This window comes from Phoenix dactylifera, unplaced genomic scaffold, assembly GCF_009389715.1.
Source record: "Phoenix dactylifera cultivar Barhee BC4 unplaced genomic scaffold, palm_55x_up_171113_PBpolish2nd_filt_p 000931F, whole genome shotgun sequence".
Taxonomy (NCBI): Eukaryota; Viridiplantae; Streptophyta; class Magnoliopsida; order Arecales; family Arecaceae; genus Phoenix; species Phoenix dactylifera.
Genome location: NW_024068290.1, coordinates 88,558 through 106,478, shown reverse-complemented (window position 1 = coordinate 106,478; position 17,921 = coordinate 88,558). Strand labels below are relative to the sequence as shown.

At 43.8% G+C, this 17,921-nt stretch overlaps 1 protein-coding gene across 1 annotated transcript; it reads right to left on the bottom strand.

Moving 5' to 3' along the window:
• Positions 1–14,853: 14,853 nt before the first annotated feature.
• LOC103696048 (G-type lectin S-receptor-like serine/threonine-protein kinase At2g19130) lies at positions 14,854–17,705 on the bottom strand. Its single transcript, XM_008777554.4, has one exon. It carries the CDS (start codon positions 17,627–17,629, stop codon positions 15,152–15,154), a length of 2,478 nt encoding a protein of 825 aa, XP_008775776.2. The 5' UTR covers positions 17,630–17,705; the 3' UTR covers positions 14,854–15,151.
• Between the last annotated feature and the right edge of the window lie 216 nt (positions 17,706–17,921).

The following is a 17,921-nucleotide window of genomic DNA, read 5'->3' as shown; positions in this document are numbered from 1 at the left end:
TCTTCGAGTGCCGGTGCGGCATCCTCTACTCCCCGTCGCCCTTCCGCGCCGATCGAAATTCTCCAAGAAGAGGGACGAAAAGAAAAAAAACTCACCCTCGCTCGAAAGAGAGAGGAGGAACCCAGAAAGGTCGCTTCTTCACTGCCTGAGAGGCGAACGTGGTGGGATCCCAGCATGAGATCAAATATATAACGGTAAATAGCCCAAAGTGAGACGAGCGAGGGGATGACAGTTGCCGTCGGTTTCTCCCTTGTCGGTAGTCGAACGGTAGATCGTTGGGCACCCATAACGCCTGTCTTTATGAAAAATCTTGCATAATAAATTATTTTTTCATTGCCTTGTTACTTTGTCTGTACTGTTTCACAAAAGTTCTGACATAATTTTTTTTTTATGGTTACTATTATTTTAGTTTTCTTTGTGCGCTAGTAATTCAATCGACGTGCAAGAACATAATCGATTTCGCTTAGATTTTGAGAGAGATAAATGATTGTAGACTGAAGTTTCTAAATGATTCAAAATGACAGCCCCGGTAATTTATAATTATACCAAATATATTAGTTGCAGCATATATATCATGTTGATGAAGCACTTTTTTTTATTAGAATGTCCATAAAGTACTAGACCTCAAGAGTTTAAATAGCTAGTTTACTCAAAAAAATTTAATTAAATCTATTAGCAGATAGGTTGGTATTAATATGTCAAGTTTAACAACTATAAGTGGAAAAAAAGAAAGAGGAAAAATAAGTAATAGTCCCAATGCTCTCTCCCTCTCTCCCTATATAAAAAACCAGCTATGCTTCTCTTAAAAGAAAAAGCTATCTATTTTTCATATTCAAAGTCAATAACAGAATATTCACATCGAAAATCCATACTATTACTTATGATCTATGCTACAAAAAATGTGTAGAAACTAAATATCATATATTTTAGTGATTTTTAACTTATGCATCATGTAGAGACAAAAATGGATGATTTTTACTGTACTAGTATATTAAAATATATGATAAACCATTTGCATCATAAATCCATCTTATTTATCATGATCTGCACATGTTAGAACATCTATAATTTGAAAATCCATGTATTCAGATTCTTAAATCATAGCAAAATAAGGGTCTTACATCATTTTAACCATTCATTTTTGCACCCGCTCAAGGCGCTATATATAAACTACCAAAACATGTCATTTCTAACTGTTTTTAGTTATATAGATTATGAGCAACAGGGTCAATCCTTAATTTAGATGGTTCATTATTAATTTTGAGCTCGAGAGAAGTAGATAGCCCTTCTCTCATCAAGAAGAGCTTAAACAGAAAAAGTATGTGAGGGCCCCTATAGACGTGTGCTTACTTCCACATTGGCTATACACCATATAGATGTTGGGTACTTATACAGGATCAAGGAACCCAAATAATATTCTTGCGCTATCATTTTTGCGTGAAGTCCTAGATTGTTACACCTTCAAATAAGCTAATTCACAATCGACAACACTTTCAACATCTATATTTTGACTGCTCACAAGGAATGGGAAGAAGACCAGGTGTCACACCCTGCACCTAGAGCGTAACAGACGTTGCATACTTGTATAGCGGACCATACAAGCATACAAGGCTACAGATCATATCAAAGCAATAATAATTCATAAAAATTTATTAAGTCAAGAACTTAAACAAGTAGTTTCAAGGTGACATAAGTCAACATATGCTAACTATTTACTTAATTCAAACAACATATTCTAAATAGTCTAAATAGTCTGACTAGAACTCCAATAATTGAAAGTAACTTTGGAAAATCTAGCGCACTCATCCAACTCCCAAGCAATCATGCATCTGGATCTGAAAAATAGAGAAAGTATAATAACGAGCTACACTAGCCTTAAAAACAACATAACACCCTAAAGTAGGGTCTAAGCATGCCAAATAATAACTTAAAGAGCAAAAAAATGACTAAAAAGTGTCGAACCCAATTTCTTAAATTACAAGTTGACAGGGCCAATGAATAATCTTTATTGGCGGAGCTAGATCATAGTCGTGCTGAGAATACATCATATAAAAGAATTTCTTTTTCATAATTTGTCCACACATATTTTCAGATTTCATAACATAGTACATAATATATTTTAGAATAATTACTATCATAACATTAACATGCCTGACCCATTTAACTAAGTATAAAACAGATATTATAATCCAATTTAATCAACTAATTATTATTTTACCAAAAATTTGAAAAATATATTTTGAAGCATTAGGTTACTTACCTCTTATCACTTCAAAATTCCACTCCAGTTAAACGGGTCAGGTTCGCTTGTTTTAATATTATTAAAATATAATTAATTGTTATCAATATCTTAAAAGTCAAGCAAAGTTAAAATTAAAATAGTATTAGGAATATAGTCTCATGCCTAAATCAGATCGGTCAGGTAGCAGTGCATAACTACCTAAGTCGGTCCGAACAAGGTGAATGTTGGATCAAACGCTTACCACCATACCAAAAGCAATTGCTGTTAGAAGAGGTGCAACTTTATTTCCTTAAGCCGAGGCTGACCACTGTAGAGAACCCCCCACGGCTATCAATGGCAGAGCAGAGCCCCGTATTAAACGACAGATGGGCAAGAGGGGCTTCGCAATGCGCCCCCATAAGCGCATCGGCAGGCTGGGCTGTCCAGCACCGATGCCACCATGTGGCCTCCCTAAGCTACATGTGGCAGCGAACCCCTAAAGGGGGCTTGAAAAAATCCCAACAATCCCCTCCCCCCAAGCGACACCTTGGGGGTTCGAACCTGCAACCTCGCTCTGATACCAATTATTGGATCAAGCGCTTACCACCATACCAAAAATAATTGCTGTTAGTAGAGGCGCAACTTTATTTCCTTAAGTCGAGGCTGACCACCGCAGGGCACCCCCCACGGCTATCAATGGTAAAACAGAGCCCCGTACTAAACGACACGTGGGCAAAAGGGGCTTCACAATGCGCCTCCATAAGCGCATCAGCAGGCTGGGCTGTCAAGCACCGATGCCACCATATGGCCCCCCTAAGCCACATGTGGCAGTGAACCCTTAAGGGGGGGCTTGGAAAAATCCCAATAGTGAACTAAACTAATCAAGTGAAGATCAATAGTGGCCAAATTTTAAAAGATCGAGCTAGGGTTGAAGTTATGGGCCGGTCTACCGCCCGGGTACCGGGGCGATTCAAAGCCTCCACCTAGGGGTCAACTTGGATCTAAACAAAAGAAGTTAGAGCTTTGAGATAAGATCCCTAGGTCTTACTTAGAGAGAGAAAGAGATACACGATCTAAGGCTAGCTAAGCTTTTGGGCCTGATCCACTTACTTTTGGGCCTAATTCTCTTGGTTTAGGTCCAATCAGAGGCTTGGCCTATTCAGTCTGGTTTAACCAAAATAGAAAAAGAGAGATTTGGTGTGGGTTTACTTGAGACTTTGGGTTTTGTCTTTCGGTGACCTGGATCAATCAATATATCTGGTCCACGAGTCAAGTAGAGACAAAAAAAAGAGGATTTTTTTTAATAAATTAGAACAAGGAGAAAATGGGAAGAAAAATAGAAGAAATAAGACGAAGAAGAACGGAGAGGAGGAAGAGAGGGAAGAGAAGGCCAGGGGGTGCTGGGGATTCGGCGACCAGTATGGGGAAGCTGGCGACGGAGGCGGCAGCGACCGTGCACTACAGTAAAAGAAGAAAAAGCCGACGCTTATCTGCTGACGCTAGAAAAAAGCGTCGGCAAATTCCGCTCCCGCGCCCAATGTTTCCAACGCTTTGTAGGAGCGTTGGTAATTCGAAGCAATCAACGACGCTTAAAAGCGTCGTCGCGGACCTAACACCAAACGACGCTTTAACGCGTCGTTCTTTTTTCCTAAGACGACGCGTATAAGCGTGGTTAATAATACGACGCTTATAAGCGTCGCCGAAGCCCACTTAATACCCAGCGGCCGACCCCGAGCCCGCAAAATTGCCCTAGCTACTCCCGAGCACCCTCATCTTCCTCGTCTCCGACGCTGCCTTAGCCCCCATTCCTCGTCTCCGGCGCTACCTCCTCTCCGGCGCGGATCGATCCCAACCCGCTCCGCCGGAGGTATTTTTCTCCTCCTCCCTCCTCTCCCACCGTCTCGCTTGTTCTCCTTCTTCTCCTCCTCCTCTTCTTCGGGTGTTCTGGGTTTGTTCTCTCTCCTTTCCGGCGTCGACCGACCGGCCCCAAGTCCCGATCGATTCAGGCCCGCCTCTGTTGGGTTGTGGAGCCTGATCCATTCCCTTTTCCTAGACCCCTATGTGCACTATGGTGGTGGAGGATCAAGGGAAGACAAGCCGGAAAGAGTTTCGAGAAGATTCGGAGTTGAATCAGCAAAGAAAGAAACCTTCAGCAAGGTCCGGAGTCGACTCCAGCAGACTTGGAGTCGACTCTGGCACGCAGGAAGTCTTGGCACAGTTTTTGGAGTCGACTCCAGCAGACCTGGAGTCGACTCCCCAGTGTTGGAGTCGACTCGAGAACTCTAGGAGTCGACTCCCACAGGCAGACAGAGAGGCCTTTTTCTGTGGACTGTTGCCGAGTCGACTCGCAGTATTGCGGGAGTCGACTCGAGCACGGTTTTCACGCGAGGCTGAGTTATGAACCGGGTCCAAGCCAAGGTTTTTTGAGCCCTAATCAAAGTAAGAGATTGGGAGGTATATATAGACTTCTTAAGGGACACGAGGAGGCATGTTGCAACCCAGAGAAACCCTAGAACTCATCAACGAGAGGTTTCAAAAGGAAGATCCTTTGTGTGCATCAGGAAGACGACGTGTTGCTCATCTTGAGAGAGATTGTTTGCTGTGAGAAAGAGAGTTTGTTTCTCTTCTCTTGAATCTCTGTAACTTCCTTTGATCATATAGTGAATTATTGATCTGTGCGGCTGTGGACGTAGGAGCAAGAGACTCCGAACCACATAAACTTGCGTGTCTTGTGCGTTTTGCTATTGTTTTTGCCGTGTTATTCATCTCTCCTACTATCCTTTATATTCCGCATTTGCTGTTTGATTCCCTAACAACTGGTATCAGAGCATCTGGTTCGAAGGAAATAAGTGGGAGCAATGGCGGCTGAAGAAGGCAAGGTCAAGATTGACAGATTCGACGGCAAAGACTTTGGTTTCTGGAAGATGCAGATCGAAGATTATTTATATCAGAAGAAACTTCATCTACCTCTTGAAGGTATGAAACCGACAGGTATGTCACAGGCCGACTGGGATTTAATGGATCGTCAGGCTTTGGGAGTTGTTCGCTTGACGTTGGCTCGAAACGTTGCGTTCAACGTTTTGGAAGAGAAGACAACAGCAGGTTTGCTGAGAGCATTGTCGAATATGTATGAAAAACCCTCGGCCTCTAACAAGGTGTACCTGATGCGCCGTTTATTCAATCTGAAGATGAGTGAAGGTTCCTCAGTTACGGATCACATCAATGAGTTCAATCTGATTACGAGCCAGTTGAGTTCGGTGGCAATCAGTTTTGAGGATGAAGTTCGTGCTCTAATACTCCTATCCTCCTTGCCAGAAAGTTGGGGTGCAACGGTGACAGCTGTAAGCAGTTCCTGCGGCTCAAACAAACTGAAGTTTGAGGAGGTCCGAAATCTGATACTCAGTGAAGATATCATAAGGAGGGAGTCTGGTGTGAAATCTGGTTCGATTCTGAACACATCTGAAGGCAGAGGAAGAACTGTGCAACGCAGTGAAAATCGTGGCAGATCGAAGTCTAAGAGGAGGAGCAAGTCTAGATCGAAAGGCGATGGCTGCTGGCATTGTGGCAAGATGGGCCACACGAGGAAGAATTGTTGGCTCAGAAAGAAGAATCCAAGCAAGGGGCAGAATGAGGAGTCCGTGAATGCAACCACAGATGAAGCCAACGATGCTTTGATCCTCAGCGTGGACAGTCCTATGGAATCGTGGATACTAGACTCTGGAGCTTCGTTTCATTCTACCTCACGGAAAGAGTGTATGCTGAATTACACTGCAGGAGACTTCGGAAAGGTTTATCTCGCTGATGATGAGCCTTTAGATATTGTGGGGAAAGGTGAAGTTCATATCAGGATGCTGAATCAGTCAGTGTGGAAACTGAAGAATGTGAGGCATGTCCCAGGCTTGAAGAGAAACTTGATTTCTGTTGGGCAGCTTGACAGCGAAGGGTATGTTACTACCTTCGTAGGTGGTTCATGGAAAATTACCAAAGGTGCTATGGTGATAGCACGTGGGAACAAGTTGGGAACTCTCTACATGACCAATGACACCAAGGATACGGTGGCATTGGCAGAAAGAGGTGCAGATAGTTGTCTTTGGCATCGCAGACTCGGACATATGAGTGAGAAAGGTATGAAGATGATGGTGAAAAAGAACAAGCTAGCAGATCTGAAAACTGTTGATGTAGGTCTCTGTGAAGACTGCATATTTGGGAAGCAGAAAAGAGTTAGTTTCTCAAAGAGTGGAAGAACACCGAAGACAGAAAAGCTAGAGCTTGTACACACAGATGTGTGGGGACCTTCACCGGTTGCATCTCTTGGAGGCTCACACTATTATGTCACGTTCATCGACGACTCTACCAGAAAGGTTTGGATTCACTTCATGAAGCACAAATCAGAGGTATTTGTCATCTTTAAGAAGTGGAAAAGTCTTGTGGAGAATGAATCTGGGGTAAAGATAAAACGACTAAGGTCTGATAATGGCGGTGAGTATGACAGCAGCGAGTTCAAGAAATTCTGTGCAGAGAATGGAATCCGAATGGAGAAGACAATACCGAGCACACCACAGCAAAATGGGGTGGCTGAGCGAATGAACAGAACCCTGAATGAGAGAGCCAACAGTATGAGGATCCATGCTGGTTTGCCCAAGATGTTTTAGGCTGAGGCAGTCAACACCGCAGCATATCTGATAAACAGAGGCCCGTCGGTTCCCCTAGATTGCAAATTGCCTGAAGAAGAGTGGACAGAAAAAATAGTAAATTTGTCACACTTGAGGGTCTTTGGGTGTGTCTCCTTTGTGCACATCAATGCAGAGAAAAGGGACAAGTTAGATGCAAAGTCCAGAAAATGTTTCTTCATTGGATACGGTACAGATGATTTTGGTTACAAGTTCTGGGATGTGCAGAACCAGAAGGTCATCAGAAGCAAGGATGTGATATTCAATGAGCGAGTTCTCTATAAGGACAAGAATACTTCAGATCTTGAGAATGTAGGGGAGCAAAGCAAGGAAAAACAGCAAGTTGAGTTGCAAGAGATTACAGAAGAAGACGTTGCCAAAAGAGTTCAGAGAAATTCTGAAAATTCAGAAACTGTTGCGGCACAACCTCAACCAAGTATACCACAGCTGAGAAGATCTACAAGAATCTCCAGACAACCGGATAGATATTCATCCTCTTTACATTATCTGCTATTGACAGATGAAGGTGAACCCAAGTGTTATGAAGAAGCCATGGAAAGCAAAGATTCGGTGAAGTGGGAGTTAGCCATGAAGGATGAGATGAAGTCCTTGGATAGAAATCAAACTTGGGAGCTCAGTTCACTACCAGAAGGCAAGAAGGCTTTACAGAACAAGTGGGTCTACAAAGTTAAAGAGGAACATGATGGCAGCAAGAGGTATAAAGCAAGGTTGGTTGTGAAAGGCTTCCAACAGAAGGAAGGTATCGACTACACTGAGATTTTCTCTCCGGTAGTCAAATATTCAACAATCAGAGTGATTCTGAGTATTGTGGCAGCAGAAAATCTGTATTTGGAGCAGTTGGATGTTACAACTGCATTTCTCCATGGAGAGATTGATGAAGACATCTATATGCAGCAACCTATCGGCTTTGCAGTCCCTAACAAGGAGAACCTTGTATGCAAACTGAAGAGAAGTTTGTATGGTTTGAAACAGGCCCCGAGGTTGTGGTACAAAAAGTTCGATGGATTCATGATCAACAATGGTTTTGCAAGATGTCAAGAAGATCATTGCTGTTATCATAAGGTACTTGATGGCAGTTTTATCATCTTACTCTTGTATGTTGACGACATGTTGATAGCCGGACCGAACCTACAAGAGATTGAAAGATGGAAGAAAGAGCTATCAAGAAAGTTTGCAATGAAAGACATGGGTGCAGCAAAACAGATGCTTGGGCTAAGGATTGAAAGGGATAAGGTGGCTGGAACACTGAAGCTTTCTCAAGCTAACTACATTGATAAGGTGCTGAATAGATTCAATATGACAGATGCAGATCCTGTGAAGACACCTTTGGCAAGCCACTTCAAACTTTCAAAAGAGCAATCACCCAAGGATGATGAGGAGTTGAAGAAGATGTCAAGGGTACCATATGCTTCAGCTGTAGGCAGCTTGATGTATGCTATGATATGCACGAGACCCGACATTGCACATGCAGTGGGAGCTGTGAGCAGATACATGGCCAATCCGGGTAGACAACATTGGGAGGCTGTCAAGTGGATCCTAAGATATTTGAAAGGTACCAGAAATGTAGGCTTGTGTTATAGAAAAGGCAGTCAAACACTACAAGGTTTTGTGGATGCAGACCTAGGAGGTGATACTGACACTAGAAGAAGCACCACAGGGTATGTTTATACCGTAGGCGGGACAGCAGTGAGCTGGTTCTCACAACTGCAAAAGATCGTTGCTCTTTCGACAACTGAGGCAGAATATGTTGCCATTACAGAAGCCAGTAAGGAGATGATTTGGCTACAAAACCTTCTGAAAGAGCTGGGCAGAGAACAGAACTGTAGTATACTATTCTGCGACAGTCAGAGTGCTATTCACTTAGCTAAGAATCCAATGTTTCATGCGAGAACGAAACACATACAGCTGAGATATCACTTCACCAGAAAGTTGCTAGAAGATGGCAGTTTGTTACTTGAGAAGATTCAAGGAGTAAAAAATTCAGCTGATATGTTGACTAAGACAGTCACTACAGAGAAATTGAGGCTATGCATGGCCTCAATTGGCCTCCAAAGATAATTGAATGGAGGTGCCGCACAAAGAATACATATCAAGATATGGAAGTTTGTTTTATTTTCAAGATAGATGCACAACTGGATGTATCAGTCTCCAAGTGGGAGAGTTGTTGGGTTGTGGAGCCTGATCCATTCCCTTTTCCTAGACCCCTATGTGCACTATGGTGGTGGAGGATCAAGGGAAGACAAGCCGGAAAGAGTTTCGAGAAGATTCGGAGTTGAATCAGCAAAGAAAGAAACCTTCAGCAAGGTCCGGAGTCGACTCCAGCAGACTTGGAGTCGACTCTGGCACGCAGGAAGTCTTGGCACAGTTTTTGGAGTCGACTCCAGCAGACCTGGAGTCGACTCCCCAGTGTTGGAGTCGACTCGAGAACTCCAGGAGTCGACTCCCACAGGCAGACAGAGAGGCCTTTTTCTGTGGACTGTTGCCGAGTCGACTCGCAGTATTGCGGGAGTCGACTCGAGCACGGTTTTCACGCGAGGCTGAGTTATGAACCGGGTCCAAGCCAAGGTTTTTTGAGCCCTAATCAAAGTAAGAGATTGGGAGGTATATATAGACTTCTTAAGGGACACGAGGAGGCATGTTGCAACCCAGAGAAACCCTAGAACTCATCAACGAGAGGTTTCAAAAGGAAGATCCTTTGTGTGCATCAGGAAGACGACGTGTTGCTCATCTTGAGAGAGATTGTTTGCTGTGAGAAAGAGAGTTTGTTTCTGTTCTCTTGAATCTCTGTAACTTCCTTTGATCATATAGTGAATTATTGATCTGTGCGGCTGTGGACGTAGGAACAAGAGACTCCGAACCACATAAACTTGCGTGTCTTGTGCGTTTTGCTATTGTTTTTGCCGTGTTATTCATCTCTCCTACTATCCTTTATATTCCGCATTTGCTGTTTGATTCCCTAACAGCCTCCGCCCGAGGAGAAAACTTGGATCCAACCCACCGCCTATCTTGGGGTAGAGGAAGGTACGGATTGGAAGTTCGATGTCCTGTTGGAGTTTATATTTTAATTTAATTCAATCCAGCGTTCTTTTAAAGCTAAGATAGGGGCTGAAAACCCTTGGTCTGCCGCATATATATAGCAAAATACTTGTCACGAAATTAATCGATTCGTATCTTCTATCGTCGCAGATCCACATCCTCTCCGTCTCAGCGATCGAAGAGAGTTCGCAGCCATTTTCGGCTCCAGCAATCATATGCTCTCTCTCTCTCCCTTTCTTTTGAGCGTCCGCTTCTGATGATTTCTGAATCTTCTAAATTATTGACGAAGGTTTGCATCTGGTTCATGGCATCATTGCATTCAATCGATCGGGAATGGAAATAGAGAATTAATTAGTTCTTGAATGACATGTCACCATTTCTGGTTTTATGTATGATCCCTTTTTTGGTTAACACCCTGTTTTTTCAGTATTTATGCTTGATTCTCATTATATTTGGGTTGAACTGCGTGAATGGCTGCTATCTACACTTCCACTAATTTAGTTCTTCTTTGCTATTTTAATCCTCTTGCCAACCGTGTTCATGGGGCTTGAAAATAATATAGGATGTTGATCTAGGAGCATGTCTGTATTTATTTGGGATCATGATGGGGTTATTTGCTGAAGAAGCCGGTTGCATCTGAAAATATTTATTTGGCAGCCCTAATAAGCACTTTGTTTTTATGCATCTCATTCACAAAGGATATAATGCAGAAAAAGAAATCAAATGAAATTAAGATAGTATTCTATGATCTTATTCTATCTCACAATAAAATTAGATAGTTGTTTCGGTTTTTCTGAAAGCATGATCTACATCGAATTATTCCACAGCAGGATTGTGACTGGGTGGGCCACAGCAGCTCTCTACATCTGGTCTCTAATTGCTCCCATTCTCTTCCCAGATAGGGAGTTCTGACTCCCAAGTATGTAAAAGGATGCAATAATTATTTGGGACCCAAGTCCAGTATCATTGAGTCTGTACATGTCTCTGTACACAGCTCTCGATGCTGCATTTGTGGAGGAATCTGTATTATAGATGCAGGCTAAACTTATGTGTGATTCAAGAATGATAGAGATGTTGCTATAATGTTTGGAATTGTAACCATGGTGCTTCATAATTGAACAGTAAGATGGTCATCCTTTCTTGTGCATGATTCACTGGCAACATGCAAATATTTGCTGGGTAAACTTTGATTTCATTCTCTGAAACTTTAGATAATGGGAACAATTTGTATTGGGTAATCCTACTGTTTGCTCGGCCGGAAGGAAGGTATGCTTTCTTCTGCTTTACATGTTGGACTGGGAGCCGCAGTTATTGAAAATATTGGGCAGGCTTTTGGTACTAAAAAAACAGCGGCGGTTGTTGCAGTATGATCGGGTATAGATCTTGGAAAGGACTTTAATTAGTATGTTCTATGTTGACTTGACGGGAACATGGTTTCAGGACAGGCAGTCCGGCTGGACGACTTGACTCCCACGATCTAGATGAGGTAACTGGAATACATCTTCTTCATAAAAGTAAACTGTAGATTTTGCTTTTCTTCCTCTTGTTCTTCTTCGATGGTTAGCAGGGCTACTTGTCATACATGAGAAACCTGATAGATCATTCTTGTGGCTCTATTTTGCTGGCCAGCAATCTTGATCGTTTGCATTTTACTTGATTGTGTGCTTTTGCTAATTTTTGTTCTGTATTCTTTCAATTCTTGCAGTCTTTGGAGCTGTGGAATGTGATAGAGAACCAAACCATCACGGTCCAGGCACACGAAGGTCTTATTGCAGCATTGGCACAGTCACAAGCCACAGGAATGGTGGCCTCTGCTAGCCATGACAAGTCTGTTAAGCTGTGGAAGTAAGCATGGGGGGTGTTGCAGTGGAAGTAAGCTGTGGAAGTAAGCCACAGGAATTTTTGGAAGCTACTTTGATGGTTTATGTATTCGTAGACTAAATGTTTTGTGTCATCTGTACTGAACTTCTTGTTCTATCTTACTAATCCCAGTGGTGTAGAAATGCATACCTTGTTATAATTAGTGTTGGAAGCAGTGGAACAGAGCTACTGCTGCACTGATTGTTGGTAAATCTTAGTTTTTAAGGTAACACGTGCTTGCTTTTCCATGTCTAGCCTCCATGATGGATGTGCTTCTTGGCAAACTATGTCTCTTCAACCAAGTGATACTTTTTTGTACCCAAAAAAAAAACCAAGTGATACGTTTGTCTCGCGCCGGACAAACTGATCTTATGTAGTGTACTCTCAGCACTCTGGCTTTATAGAAACGTTTGGGACAGATGAGCTGTATTCTTGTTTTTTGCAGGTAGCCTAAATCTGGAGGTAATTAGTCTTTTCAGTAACAATTCTACCTATGTGATTAATCTTGCTTCAATTACTATTTGTTCAGAGAACAGAATAGAAATCAGGGTGACAAGGCCTTGAGGGTGGAAACCAGAGTTCTGGTCAGCGGCCAAGGTATATCCGAAGACTTAACAAATTATGGGTTTTACTCATCAGGATGATGGACCATTCAGGATTACAATTAAGTAATCTAATATAAAAAGGGGTGGCTTATTAGATAAGGTGGGTTTGGAAAGGATCAGATATATGCCATCCTATCCTATTTATGTGTGCGCAGAAGATGTTTTAATATTTCAAATTTGTGATATCCAGGCCATACTGTAGTATTTCTATTATTGCAAAATTTCAATAAAAGGAAGAAATAATCTCCTATGGTTCGTTGGCTGGTTGTTTGAAATCAATAAAAGTGGAGGTGTCTGCGAGAGTGAACCGCGGAGGATGCAAGCATGTGAAAGGGTAATTTTGGTGGGTAGGGCGGTATTGGACAGTGGATTAAGGTCTTAGTTCGCAACCATAGGTTTGATGTTTAACGACGCTTTATTGCGTCGCTCAAGTAGCATAAACCGACGCTTTTAAGCGTCGGCATAGTCCAACACAAAATACGGTGGAAAGCGTCGGTTCAAGTACGCCGACGCTTTTAAGCGTCGGGTTTGTATAAAATGAACGACGCTTAAAAGCGTTGGCATAGAGCGACGACGCTTTTTTGACGCGTCGGGTTAAACCCGACCCACGCCCACCTGCCCGACGTCTGACCCACGCTTTGCGATGTGTGGGCTGGGAATTCGCCGACGCTTAAAAGCGTCGGGAGAGACCAAAAAAAGTGCCGGGAGATATCCTTTCTTTTGTAGTGGTGGTGGTGGTTGGTGAAGGTGGCAAGACCGCTGACGATGAAAGAAAAAAGAAAGAAAGGGCCGAAAATAGGAATTTCGACCCCTATCTTTATGGCCTCAAACGGGTCTCCGATGACGGTCTAGAGTAGAGGAATAGGGGAAAGAGAGCTCACCAAGGTAGATGCGGTGGCGGTGGTCCTTCCGGCAACGGTGGCAGCTTCCGATGAAGAGAGGAGTCTCGGAATAGTGAAACAGAGTATGCAGACAAAAATAGAGAGAGAAGAGGCTTCAGGTGGTAGTGCTCGGCCAGGGTGGCATACCGGCCACCGGAGAAGAAGAAAGAGGGAGGAAAGGGAGGAGAGGGCTCGGTGGTTGTTCGACGCAGGAGATGAGGAAAATTTATAGGGGTTTTCAAAGAGTATAAGCTTGAGGTTATTGCACCGCCCGCGGTCCTTGCAGTGGATGAGCTCGACCGAATGGCCGGCGGCCGTTCGAACGGCTTGTGGAATCCGCAAGCACGGTTGCTATGGATTATCCGCACAACCGAAGAGAGTAAGCAGAAGCAAAGGATCTCGATCCTAATCCTCTATTTTGTTCCTCAGATCCTGGTTTGGGCGTTGGACTGAAGTCGGCAAGACTGAAGTTAGTTGGGCTTGCCGACTTCACTCCAATACGGTCCATTCTCAGGACGGATCTCACACCATGTAGAGGGGTGGAGCTTGAGAACCCATCGTCATTGCCTCCTTGAAAACCAGGTGGAGAGGTACTATGAGATGAGGGACTGGGAGTTACAGAAATATTGAAACTTGAACTGGATATAAGGTCCGAGTCCACAGAGATTAAAAGTTAAAGAGTCCGGCCAACGGAGGGACCGACTATCAACTTCCCTGGAACTTACCTCTCTCCACATTGGCAAAGCTATTGCTGCTGCACTGCAATGGCATGTTCCTCGCACACCCACCTATTTGATCGATCCTATCCCAATCATTCTGATTCTGAACTCCTTGATGCAGTTTCATAATAGCAAGATGATCTCATCGCAGCTCTCAGTCGGCACACAGAGAGCATACACTTTGGCACTGCATTCTCCGCTGGGACCAGAACAGTATCCATGCATATTATTCTCCCACCCATGCCAACTGCTTCATCTTAGCCTTCACCTTTTCTTTTACTTCATTAAGTAAATAAAGAAAGATTTACAAGCACCAAACAAGAAACAAAAGTTGCTGGAGAAACAAGTTTTAAGGTTCATTGAGAGCAACAGTGACCTAAAAAACAGAAAATGTTACATCAAGGTTTGCAGGGCAGCAACAAGATTCAGAAACTCTGATATGCTTTTGAAGGAGTATAAAACATTCCAATAAGAGATCATGGGGAGAGCAATAGTCCAGATAATGGATCTATTTTTGCAAAATTATGCTGCTGCGCTCTCATCAAATAGCCCAGATGCTTCACTTATTTTCTCTGGTTCCAATAGCGTTAGATGGAAACATAATGTTAGTAAGAAGTGGCGAGGGCAGTTATGCATGCAGTCTACAACATTCAGTAGCATTCTATTGTAAATTTGCAAAGGACATGGAAATGATGGTGGCTGACTATTCAATGAATGACATGTGAGAGATAAATGCATAAAAATACTAAAATGATTTCTCAAAAGAGTTTGTGCATCCCATCCTGCAAATTCCAGCTTCCATAAATCAGCTAAAGACTGCCTGCAGCAATCAAAACCAGATAACATATGCCAAGCTATGGCAATTTTAAAATAATGGAATATGCATGGGCAATACTCCGACTTACATTATATGGAAAATTCGAAGATTCAAGTTATTCTTCACTCAATTACATGAGCACATGAAGGCACATCTGAGTACATGATACCTTGACCAATATTAATATACCAATTACTTATGCTAAAAGAACATTCAACACTTCATAGACGTGGCATGAAGCTACTGCTTTGCGATACTACTGGAAAATACGAAGCGGGCTCACTTAGAGCGTATGCGGAGCTTGGAAAGTCTTGGGCATCTTCATACATTAGAACTTCTTGATGCTGTGCTTTTAACTTGAGAGCCGATAGAAGTGGTACTCTGTTTCCGGGAACTTTGATTCGATGACAAGTCTGAGAAGAAATTTATATTCTCCGGGCTTTCCGCAAGAACTTGAAGTGATCTTGGAATAGGAGGCATGTTAATTTCTAGAAAACCCTCCAAAATTTGAACAACCTGTCCCATCGTTGGCCTGGATCTTTCATCATCCTGAATGCACCAACAAGCAACTTTGCAAGCTCTTTCAAGCTCTTCGATACTCACATCATCACCCAATCTATGATCTGCCAAGTTTCCAACATCCCCTTGCGCGAGTCTGTTCGCAGCTGATGCAGGAAAAAATGCAGCTTTCCCTTCCTCTGTCTGCTCTGAGTTTCTCCTACCAGATATAATTTCCAAAAGCATCATCCCGTAGCTGTAGACATCAGCTTTGGCAGTGATGGCTACACCAGTTATCCATTCAGGTGCTAGATAGCCTCTCGTTCCTCTCATCGTAGTCAATACTCGGCTGAAATCCCGGCCTACAAGCTTTGCCAGACCGAAGTCTGCCACTTTTGGAACAAAGGACGCATCCAGTAGAATGTTTTCTGGCTTTATATCGCAGTGTATAATGCAGTCCCTGCACTCCTCGTGGAGATAAGCCAATCCTCTAGCAGCTCCAAGAGCAATTCGGTACCTCTTGTTCCAGTCCAAGACCATGGAATTGTTCTGGAACAGCTGGGTATCCAGAGAACCGTTTGGCATGAACTCATAAACCAGCAACCTTTTGGCGCCTTCGGAGCAAAACCCAAGAAGTCGAACCAGGTTCACATGCTGCACCGTTCCAATCGTGCTCACCTCGGACCGGAACTGCTTCTCTCCCTGACGAAGGCCTTCAAGCTTCTTTACAGCTATGGCGGTCGAATCCGGCAAGAACCCCTTGAACACCGAACCAAAACCTCCTCCTCCCAATTTTTCCGAGAAGTTCTTCGTGAAATGCTGCAGGTCGCTGTATCTGAATGGCACCAGAGCTCTCCCTACTGCTTTCGCAGCATGAATCATCCGCCTCTTCCGGCGCCTCCAGATTAGCACCCATACGATAAACAAACAAACTACCAAGCCCGCAACCACACCGGCAACGGCCCCGACGACCGTTCCCTTCTTTCTCGTGGTGTCCGGCAGCTCCGAAGCAGCCAGCCGGAGGTAAAGGGTTCCTCCATTCGATCCATTGTATTGATCCTGTAGATTGATCAAATCACCGTACCACACGGAACATCCACTACTAAATGAGTAAGCAGTACAAGAGCAATTATTCAAACAGGTTGATTCACAATGTTCAGCACTCCCAGCACCTAAATTCTGAGCATTTTCTGGCAACCTCATACCATCCATCGGATAAAACTTATCTTTCCCGACATTCGCCGAGTTGTTGCTGCACTGTAATGGAGTTCTCCTCACGCAACCCCCTGTTCGATCCAGCAAATCCCATTCGGTCTGGTTCCGCGCCACAAAACCCTTGACGCATTTGCAGAATGTCCCACTGCTCTCGCTGCAGCTCCCGAACGGCCCGCAGAGAGAATACACTTCGCATTGCGCTCTCGGCTGGGACCAGAATAGTATCCATTCCTGGGATTCTTCCACCCATGTCAACTGCTGAATCTGCCCCGAGGGGTACATTATAAACCTCGAGATGATCGAGGGATCTTTAACAGAGTAAGTGAAGTAGCTTTCGTCACTATCGGTAACGTATTTGAAGTCATAGATATAATTCGCCGTCATCTCCGGCACCTTACTAAAGATTTTTCCATTCCAAGTCCCGCTAGTCCAGTACTGGACAGACTTATTCCACTGAATGATGTACTGGCTGCTTCCATTGGGGTCGAGCTCAAGGGAGAAGATCCCAGGAGCTGGGTCAGCTAAGCTCCTCCAGGAGATGAGGCGCTGGTTCTGTTTAGTCACCTTGTTCAGGCCGAGCTTGCCTCCGGGGAGCCAGGTATCGGTGGGGTGTTCGATGCTCTGCCACAAGATCCTGGAGGGGTTGGAGCCATCTGCAAGCACAAGGTTTCCAGAGTCTCGGAGAACTGCTACAGTGGAGTTGGCGGAGATGCTGGCATTAGTGGACCAGATTGGGGCTTTGGACTCGTTGAGTAGAACCAAGTTTCCATCGTCAGAGAGCCTGAGCTCGGATTTGGTCTTGTCTGAGACAGGGGTTTCTCTGTTGGCTACCCAGACGGAGGTTTGCTTGGAGACTTTTTTGTACCAGATGCCTATGTAGTATTTGGAGGAGTTACTTGGCGAGAAGAAGCCCAGAACAAAGTCGCCTCCTTTGGAGGTTAGGTTCTGGTCCCCTGAGATGGAGAAGTTGGAAGAGATGGTGTCAGCTGAGAAGGTGAGAGGGCTTTGGCGAGCTAAGACGAGGAGGAACAGGAGGAGAGAGAAGGAAGGGAAAGGAAAGGGAGACGGGGTTTGGGGAAGAGCCATGGCCGCACCGCTGTGAGATGGAAACAGGCATGGAACTGAAAGGATGAGGGGAGGAAGTAGAAATACTTAGGAAAGATGATATTTAAAAAAAAAAAAATTGACAAAGGATTTTATTGACTCGCGACTCCGACTCATTAGAATTTGACCGCCACATGGTGCCAAATTACTAAAGATACCCCTTCTTTTTGTTTCAAGTGTTCCCACTGGAATACCCACTTGACTAAGTTGCAGGAGTTGGGAAGTTACAGAAGAATATACAGAGCTAATTATTTCTCAAGTAAAAATAAATTAA